Source organism: Podarcis liolepis (genome assembly GCF_965112155.1).
Source record: "Podarcis liolepis genome assembly, chromosome: 17".
NCBI classification, from domain to species: Eukaryota; Metazoa; Chordata; class Lepidosauria; order Squamata; family Lacertidae; genus Podarcis; species Podarcis liolepis.
Genome location: NC_139571.1, coordinates 16,896,064 through 16,905,843, shown reverse-complemented (window position 1 = coordinate 16,905,843; position 9,780 = coordinate 16,896,064). Strand labels below are relative to the sequence as shown.

The 9,780-nt window shown below is 47.4% G+C and overlaps 1 protein-coding gene across 6 annotated transcripts; it reads left to right on the top strand.

Moving 5' to 3' along the window:
• Positions 1-1,523: 1,523 nt before the first annotated feature.
• On the top strand, positions 1,524-9,687 carry LOC310696607 (SOSS complex subunit C-like). Of its 6 annotated transcripts, none has more exons than XM_083482370.1 (7): positions 1,531-1,649; positions 2,192-2,213; positions 3,245-3,316; positions 4,703-4,805; positions 7,017-7,076; positions 8,786-8,876; positions 9,397-9,687. In XM_083482370.1, exons 3-7 carry the CDS (start codon positions 3,292-3,294, stop codon positions 9,490-9,492), a joined length of 375 nt encoding a protein of 124 aa, XP_083338496.1. In that variant the 5' UTR covers positions 1,531-1,649; positions 2,192-2,213; positions 3,245-3,291; the 3' UTR covers positions 9,493-9,687. The 6 variants fall into 6 exon arrangements, with proteins under 6 accessions (XP_083338499.1, XP_083338496.1, XP_083338498.1 ...); XM_083482369.1 differs by having other exon boundaries at positions 1,548-1,649; positions 2,192-2,245; XM_083482374.1 differs by having other exon boundaries at positions 1,629-1,649; positions 2,192-2,245; positions 4,675-4,805.
• The last annotated feature ends 93 nt before the right edge of the window (positions 9,688-9,780 follow it).

The following is a 9,780-nucleotide window of genomic DNA, read 5'->3' as shown; positions in this document are numbered from 1 at the left end:
TGCCATTTTTCTGGGTTCCTCCTCTCTCCTGCGGGTGAGGGGAGAACCCTGTTGCAACAGATCAATAAAGATCAAGCTTACTAGCTTTGCTTCTCAATATTCTCTGGTTGGCCTCTGTTATTTTCTCCTACCAATAGGGAACCTATGTAAGGACACTCTATGGGCTCTTGGATACCCCATAAGGGAAAAGGGCAATTTTTGTTTACAACACCATGTAGCATATATTCAACACAAACAGCGGCAATTTGTTGTGCACAAAGGACAGCTGAACATAGAAAGGGCCCCATTACCTTCAGTAGCTGAGGGCCTCATCCAACCAAAATCCGGCCTTGCTTTCAATGTAATTGAATCCTGCTCTGTGGCTTCTTGCGTGGTCATCCTTCATCCTTGCAAGGACTACGTGGCCAGCACAGGAGCATAGCTGTCAACTTTCAGATTTGAAAATAAGGGATCAGCAGTCTCAAAAATAAGGGATCAGCAGCCTCACCTGTCCCGGGGACAGTCTATGGGTTATCTAACAATCCGGGATAGCAGTGGGAAGCAGCGGGAAACGGCGCTGGAATAAGGGAATTTCCCGCAAAAAAGGGGAGGTTGACAGCTATGCACAGGAGCCCAACTCCTAGGGGTGGAGTCCCCCCACCCCCGCAATATTCTGTTCCAGTTGCAAGGATGTTTTAGCCACAGCCTGCGGTGTAGAGTCGCCGGATCCTGCAGCTGGAAGGGACCTTACGGGCCATCTAGTCCCACCCACTGCAAGGCAGGAATCTCAGCTCAGGGCATCCACAAGGATCATGAGATATAGCATGAGAATAACAAGGTTGGTTTGGAAACAACAGCAAGCACCAACGGTAGAAGAATGGCGACAGAAGGTAATGGAATATGCAGAAATAGCTAGATTAACGGGGGAAATTCGACAACAGGGCGATGAAACATTTCAAAAAGAATGGGGGGAAATTATGTCATACATAGGAAGGATAAGGTGGAGTAGTGAAACCAGTAGAACTGAAATAAACCTCATAATGTGAAATACAAAGAAAATTTCTGGATAAAGAAAATAACAAAATGTAAAATGTACAATGCGATCAATGTAACCAATGGTAGTTGTAATTGAATATAGGCAGACAATGAGAACTATATATACAGGAGGATTTATTTGACAATAGACACTCGATGGACAAATACAAAAGAACAATAATATACAAAAGGGATGAAGACAACGCGAAAAAGTAAGATGTGATGTAAAAGGACAGAAGAGGGAAGGAGGGAAGTCGGCTCTGGGGAGCAGGTGTAAATTTGAAATATGTGTATGTGGAGTGTGCAAATGAAAACCAGTAAAGAATAGGGGGGGGGGGAGAGAATAACAAGGTGGGGGATTTTTTAGACGCTGACCGCTGAAGAGACACTTGGAAAACTAATACTTTTCGCAGGCGCCGCCGCAGAATACCCGCTTCCTTGGGCGGCGCCTTTGGAACTCCCCGCCAGTGGAGACCCAGCTGGCTAAGCGGAAGCTCCGGCTCATCCCGGAAGCTGGACGCTGCGTGTCACTCTACCCTTTTCTGAGTCAAGGGTGGTCAGGGAAGCGAAGGCGGGACTTGTTTCCTGGCCCCGCCTCGTTAACGCGGCGCGCGTGACAATGAAGTCGGGAGCAGGTGAGCGGGGAAGAAAGAGCCCCTAAAACGGGGAGAGGAAGAGTCCATCTGGGCAGCCAATGGGGGGAGGGGCGGGAGAGTCCATTCGTCCAACCAAAGGGGGGCGGGAAAGTCCATCTGGACAGCCAATGGGGGAGCTGCAGAATCTTATCTGTAGATCCAAAGGAGGTTTGGGAGAGCCCACGTGAACAGCCAAAGGGGGGGCGGGAGAATCCATCTGGGCAGCCAAAGGGGGAGCAGCAGAGTCTTATCTCTAGAGCCAGAGGAGGTTTGGGAGAGTCCATCTAGACAGCCAATGGGGGGTGGGAGAGATCATCTGAACAGCCAAAGAGGGGGCGGCAGAGTCTTATCTGTAGATCCAAAGGAGGTTTGGGAGAGTCTACTTGGACAGCCGGAGGGGGGCGGCAGAGTCCATCTGGGCAGCTAAAGGGGGTGGCGTGAGAGAAACAGGGAGCAGTCCACCAGCAAGGAGGATGTGGGTGAATGGGGACTGTGTCCATCGCCAGGTGCTTGGAGCTGTTTATTTTTATGCTTTCACTTAGGGACTCCACCCATCTGCTGGAGGTGAGCCGAAAGCAGCAACCACAATGCTAACTGTAAGAATCCCCTTCGCGGATTCCCAAGTCCAGGCACCCTGCAAGACAGCTTGCACATATCCTCTTCCATCAGTTGCTGGCGCTGATGGGAGTTGTAGTCCGAAAAATGAATCATGGAACGAAATTCCCTCCAACGTTTCTCCAATGAAAAGAGGGATGTCCTATTCCGTAATCAATACTTTTATTACTTATACCTCGTCCATCCGACTGAGCTGCCCCAGCCACTCTGGGCGGCTTCCAACATATATAAAAACATAATAAAACATTGAACATTTTAAAAACTTGGGCTGCTTCCCAATGACATGAATAGCTCCATACCCTCCAGTATTTCCCTGAGGAAAATAGGGATGTCCTACAGTTTTTCAGGGGACGCGGGTGGCGCTGTGGGTTAAACCACAGAGCCTAGGACTTGCCGATCAGAAGGTCGGCGGTTCGAATCCCCGCGACGGGGTGAGCTCCCTGCTCCTGCCAACCTAGCAGTTCGAAAGCACGTCAAAGTGCAAGTAGATAAATAGGTACCGCTCCGGCAGGAAGGTAAACGGCGTTTCCGTGCGCTGCTCTGGTTCACCAGAAGCGGCTTAGTCATGCTGGCCACAACCCAGAAGCTGTATACAAGTTCCCTCGGCCAATAAAGCGAGATGAGCACCGCAACCCCAGAGTCGGCCACGACTGGACCTAATGGTCAGGGGTCCCTTTACCTTACAACAGTTTTGCAGGACATTCCAGGATCAGAAAGCAGGATGGCTTCTGTAAATCCGGGACTGTCCCTGGAAAACCAATCCAAACCAAGTGTAGTTGTTCCAATAAGGGGGTCACATGTACCCAGTAGGTGGCCCCAGTTCACACCATCTTTGCGTATAGCATACCTGCTACTCAGCGTTTTCACAAGCATTTTGCAAAATGTGTTGCTATTGCATCCTGCAAACTGAATATTAATGTACAATTGTATTAGTAGTGAGCCTTTTATGTTCACGTGTCCATTTATATTCTTTTCGGTAGCTCATCCCATAACTACGTTGTAGCCAATTAAGGCGGAAACTAGCAAGATGGCATCAAATCCTCCTGGGCAAGGTAAATGTTACATCTGGTAATCTTCACCTCTATCTGCATGGTTACGTTATAATAAAATTTTAAGGTGCACACACTCCGCAAAAACCCTTCACCCTTCAAAATTTAGGAAATATTCCCTGAGACTTCATGTGAGTACACAGAACAATCCCAAAGTCTTACCTCCTCTCATCTTGGAAAACCTTTCCCAATAGTTCTTTCACTCGCAAATCCTTCAAATCGAATACAGTGGTACCTTGGTAGTCGAACGCCTTAGTGGTCGAACAAATCAGCTTCCGAACGTCGCAGTGAGTGTTCCAGTTTGCAATTTTTTTGGGAAGCCAAACGTCCTAATGCGGCTTCCGATTGGCTGCAGGAAGTACCTGCAGCCAATCGGAAGCCATGCCTTGGTTTTCGAACCATTTTGGGAGTCGGGTGGATTCCCAGAACAGATTAAATTAGAGAACAACAGTACGACTGGCAAAACAGACCTGTCAGAGGAGCATTCTCTGTGTGTCAGTGGGTGCTTACCATTTCAAAGGAATGGCTCAGACTAGCCAGGAAACCACAACCAGCAAACATTGGATATCTTGACAGGCAGGAGACAAGCTACACTCTTATTTATTTATTTATTTATTTGTGCCCGGCCAAGACCGGGCTCAGGGCAGCTAACACCGAATATAAATACAGTAAAAACTTTTTTAAAAAAACAAAACAAGCAAAAAGCTGATTAAAATATAAGTTAGAATACAGCTTAAAATGCAGCCTCGTTTTAAGTGCTAGCCTATAGATCAAAGCCATAAGGGGAGAAAATGTCAAATATTCACTGGGGCCAACTATCCACGCTGGTTCTACATGGGCCAGCAAAAAGAGCCAGAGTAAAATTTATATACAGTTTTATGCCCCCCCTTCTCCCCAGACAGGACTACAAGCAGCTTATAAATAAACATAAGAACTGCTAAAAACATAGGGAAAGCGATAATAATAATAAAAACCAATTGAACATTGTTAGATTTAAAGCTATATGCATATATAAAATCTATTTTATATTTGTATACAAATAATTACAATAAAAACAACACGTCAGCAGCCCTTTCAGTACAATCTCTAATACAGTGGTACCTTGGCTCCCAAACAAATCGGCTCCTGAACAATCAAAACCCAGAAGTGAGTGTTCCGGTTTTCGAACGATTTCCGGAAGTCCAACATCCGGCACAACTTCCGATTGGCTGCAGGATACCCCTGTAGTCAATCGGAAGCCACACCTTAATTTTTGAACGGTTCCAGGAGTCGAACAGACTCCCGGAACGCATTCTGTTTGAGAACCAAGGTACCACTGTACTCTTTATCATTCACTTTGGAGAGCTTGAAGTAGTGCACAGACTTTTCCATTCTTCTCACTCCTGCCAGGGTTTCAGAATAAAAACAGGGTTGCGATTTTGGCAGAGCTAGATAAGGAGAAGAGGAAGCTGCTGATGCAAAACCAGTCTTCCACAAATCACCCTGGAGCCAGGTACAGTAAGTTTAGAGACCTGCCTTTTTGTTTCAGTTGTGTTCTCTGATCAAAGAGGAAAGCCAAGGGACCCTTTCTCTTGCATGCCAAGGCCCCGTGCCCTGTAGTTCCCCATTGATTAATAAACACACCAACACGAGTGTTTGGGATTATGGGCTAAAAGAGGCCACAACTTTATTGGCTTGGACGTTGGGTGAAACCAGGCTACAGTGGTATCTCGGGTTACATACGCTTCAGGTTACAGACTCTGCTAACCCAGAAATAGTGCTTCAGCTTAAGAACTTTGCTTCAGGATGAGAACAGAAATCGTGCAGCGGCAGCAGGAGGCCCCATTAGCTAAAGTGGTGCTTCAGGTTAAGAACAGTTATCAGGTTAAGTACGGACCTCCGGAACGAATTAAGTACTTAACTCGAGGTACCACTGTATATCTTGACGCCCGCCCACCTGCAGGGAGTCTAAAGGTAAAGGTAAAGGGACCCCTGACTGTTAGGTCCAGTCGTGGCTGACTCTGGGGTTGCAGCTCTCATCTCGCTTTACTGGCCGAGGGAGCCTGCGTACAGCTTCCGGGTCATGTGGCCAGCATGACTAAGCCGCTTCTAACAAACCAGAGCAGCACACAGAAACGCCGTTTACCTTCCTGCCGGAGCGGTACCTATTTATCTACTTACATTTTGACATGCTTTTGAACTGCTAGGTTGGCAGGAGCAGGGACCGAGCAACAGTAGCTCACCCCGTTGCGGGGATTCGAACCGCCCACCTTCTGATCGGCAAGTCCTAGGCTCTGTGGTTTAACCCACAGCGCCACCCGCGTCCCTTGCAGGGAGTCTAACTAAGGGTAAACCACCAGAAGGGGGAGCCCTATGACTTACATCAAATAAGGTCAGTCCGAGGGGTCCCCATTGGGTTAGTGGCATGGCCCTAGCCCATGGGTAGGCAAACTATGATCCAGGGGCCGGATCCGGCGCAATCGCCTTCTAAATCCGGCCCACGGATGGTCTGGGAATCAGCATGTTTTTACATGAGTAGAATGTGTCCTTTTATTTTAAATGCATCTCTGGGTTATTTGTGGGGCATAGGAATTTGTTCATATTTTTTCCCAAGATATAGTCCAGCCCCCCACAAGGTCTGAGGGACAGTGGACCGACCCCCTGCTCATAAAGTTTGCTGAACCCTGCCCTAGCCCATGGGTAGGCAAGCTAAGGCCCAGGGGCTGGATCCGGCCCAATCACCTTCTAAATCTGGCCCACGGATGGTTTGGGAATCAGCGTGCTTTTACATGAGTAGAATGTATCCTTTTATTTGAAATGCATCTCTGAGTTATTTGTGGGGCCTGTCTGGTGTGAGGAATTCGTTCATTATTATTTTTCAAAATATAGTCCGGCCTCCCAGAAGGTCTGAGGGACAGTGGACCGGCCCCCTGCTGAAAACGTCTGCTGACCCCTGCCCTAGCCCATGCCCAGAATCCACAACTCCATATACTTTTAGCAGGATAACCTTATCCAGGAGTATCCTCCATTAAACAAGGGTCATTGCAGGTCTGAGCAGTTCTGGCATGGAGGCAAGAGAAAGAAACCCTGGCCACGCCGCGATTTCAGTTACCCTGTGGCCATGCCCCCCATCAGCATAGATTGGCCAGGTGGGGGTGATACAGCTGGGGCTGGCGTGGAGGGGGCGACAATCTCCCGCCCCCTAGCCGGGTCGCTACCAGGGCCCAGATACCCAGCCGCAATGCCGCCCACCAAGAAGGTGAATAGACCTATCAGCAACACATACTTCTAATGGAAACAGTTCATAACCATCAGAGTTGTGTGCCAATTGTTCCAAGCAGCCAGCTGCAAGAGAGTTTCCATCTTTGCTCATTCCCTCTGGAGAGGGGAAATTTCAGTTCACCTTTTTTTTTAAAAAAAAAGGTAACTTTTTAATGTTTTGTATTTCCACCCACTTCTACACCAAAATTCCGCTTCCCCTGTGTTGAACCTTATCATTGTTTTCATATTAAGATTTGAGATTTCTATGAATCTGCTGGAATGTAAAGCTGCCCCTGAATTGAAAAAACAAAACAAAATCCTCTTCCATGTGTTTAGCGTAGAACTTGATTTATTGCTCATGGTGGAGTAGTAGTAGTAGTATTTTCGCGTACTGTAACTTGTTGGCTACGAAGAGACGTTGTCTCAGCGCAATCTCAATGGGAAACTCTTTTCCTGCATACAGAGTTCTGCAGCCACTCTACCAAACATATGAACTCCCCATCATGAAGACTATGGACCCCTGGTTAGTAGCGCTGTTTTATTCAGGTATCACTTAGGCAAGTTATTGGGGGGCGCCGGTGAGAGAGCAAAATGTGCTGGGGTCCCTTTTTCTTCTACTGCATGCCTTCCAGTTGACTTCCTTTTGACTTACACTTGGGTTTCCTCCCTATTTGATTTCACCTGCCATTGCTGGAGTGAATGTTCCTGAGCAGAAATGTCCGTCTGGCACCAGCGTTCAAAATTAGCCGGCGCATTTTGCACCTGACTGTGGCCACTTGCAGCCCAGTGCAAATGCCCGGGTGCCAGGATGACTCTTGACATCTCTGCCATCTGGAGGTGCCTGCCTGGGGATCCTTGGATCTAGACTCTTTTCACACACTGATACCCCATCCTGTAGATTTCTATCCATTATATTTTATCTGCACAATCAGAATGAATTTCTGGAGCCATAATAATAATAATTTATTATTTGTACTCCGCCCATCTGGCTGGGTTTCCCCAGACACTCTGGACGGCTTCCACAGAGACCAAAAATACACTAAAATGTCACACATTAAAAACTCCCCTGAACAGGGCTGCCTTAAGATGTCTTCTGAATGTCAGGTAGTTGTTTATCGCTTTAACATCTGATGGGAGGGCGTTCCACAGGGCCACAGCGCCACTACCGAGAAGCCCCTCTGCCTGGTTCCCTGTAGCTTTGCTTCTCACAATGAGGGAACTGCCAGAAGGCCCTCGGCGCTGGACCTCAGTGTCCGGGCAGAACAATGGGGGTGGAGACACTCCAGGTATACTGGGCCAAGGCCGTTTAGGACTTTAAAGGTCAACACCAACACTTTGAATTGTGCTCGGAAACGTACTGGGAGCCAATGTAGGTCTTTCAAGACCGGTGTTATGTGGTCTTGGCGGCCGCCCCCAGTCACCAGTCTAGCTGCCACATTTTCAGTGCAGCCTGAGCAGGGGCCAAGAACATTATACAGTGGACCCTAGAGTTACATACCGCTCTGGATATGTAACTTTCAGGTTGCGAACGCAGCAACCCCGGAAGTGTATACTTCCGGGTTTCGCCACATGCGCAGAAGCGCTCTGCGTGCCATGCACGTGCACAGAAGTTTCACCTCCAGTTACGGACTTTTCAGGTTAAGTACAGGCCCCCAGAACGAATTTAATTTGTATCCGGAGGGGCCACTGTAGTGAATTGTCGCAGCTTGTCTTCACTTCTCCCACTGTTGTGAATGGCCCGTATCACCATTAAGAAAAAGAGGCAGGAATAGGCCAATATATATTATGTGGACTGTCCCTTGATCAAGTGACTTTTCTTCTTTAAGTTCCCAAAACTCTTAACCTAGCTCAAGATTTTCATCTGAACAGGCCAGATCTTTAACTGAGACTCAATCACAGTCAGTCCATCATTTGGAAAATAAGACGTTAGAGCTGTCTTGCCCCAAAATGGCAGCTAGGCATTCTGTTGGGCGACTGTAACCTTGGTTGAAGGAGTCATTTGGTGCCTAGTTTATATATCTGAGTTTCCAACGCTGTCTGGCATGTGCAAATTATTCACTTTGCATGTCAGATTTGCCCAAAATCCCAAGTCTTGTATTTAAAGTAACGACATGGAACTTCTTGACTCTGAAACACCCACCCTGGCCATGACAAGCCTCTACCTTGATACTGTGCTGATGGCTGCCTTCCCTGCCTTTGTGTGACATCTCAATTTCTTATCATTGCTCGCAGCATCTCTCTCGCCAGATCTTCCCTTAACAAGGACTTTCGTGATCATGCTGAACTACAGCACATCGCTGCACAGCAGAAGGCTGCTCTACAGGTGAGTTGTCCTGACCAAAGCATATCCAAACGGGCCGTATTGCAAGTTTCCCTGGGCCTTTTTGTTTTGGTGCCTCGGAGACTATAGCTCCTAAGAACCCCCCACCCATCTCTGACGTTGGGGACAAAAGCTAACATGCATCACGAAAGCTTAAGATTCGCATAGTGATGACAAAGTTTAAAATTCTGAGAGTGTCTTCTGATTTGGGAAGTGGCTTTGGTCATGTTACGTTCTGTATTATCTCACCTTTTCGCCCTGTTTTAAACACTGCGGGCAAAACCTTGGGAATAATGAGCTAGATGTGAGGACGGACGTTGTAGTTCGGCAATATGGAGGGCCGGGGGTTCCCCACACCTGGGTCACAGCAACTGAACTACTAGCAGGACTGAAATGTGGCAAAGAACAGATATTCCTTCCAAATCTGATGTTCTTAAGCACTCACTCATGCTTGCATGACGGTGGAGAGACTTGGCTTCCATTGAAAAGGTCTCATTTTGAAACACTTATGTTCCTTTCGCAGCATGCTCATGCACATTCCTCAGGATACTTCATAACCCAAGACTCTGCCTTTGGAAACCTTATTCTTCCTGTGTTGCCACGGCTTGATTTAGAGTGAGGAACCATCCTTGGGACGAAGAGCATCTGTGTTTCTCCAGTCCTACAACTGCTCCCTTGCCAAACTTTGCTTCTGGTTTATGAAAGCAAGAGGACTCAAAAATGAATGTTGTTGTTGGGTTTTGTTCACTGTAATGGCTTTCCATTTTGGATTCAGGTATTTTGTTTTCAGCGAATGTTAAACTTCTTAAAACAAGTTCTAAAGTGTCCTGTTCTTTTCTTTCCATGTGGTCAAATTCCCCACAATGGTGAGGAAGAGCTGGCTACTTGGTCTTCTGTGATCACGAAC

What these genes read in the sequence shown, in the direction of transcription:
- LOC310696607 (XM_083482370.1), top strand. Translation starts at nt 3,292, where the DNA reads ATGGCATCAAATCCTCCTGGGCAAG. An exon ending in ATCAAATCCTCCTGGGCAAG is followed by an intron (nt 3,317 to 4,702) that starts GTAAATGTTACA and finishes CACTCCTGCCAG; the next exon opens with GGTTTCAGAATAAAAACAGG. An exon ending in AGCAGAAGGCTGCTCTACAG is followed by an intron (nt 8,877 to 9,396) that starts GTGAGTTGTCCT and finishes TTCCTTTCGCAG; the next exon opens with CATGCTCATGCACATTCCTC.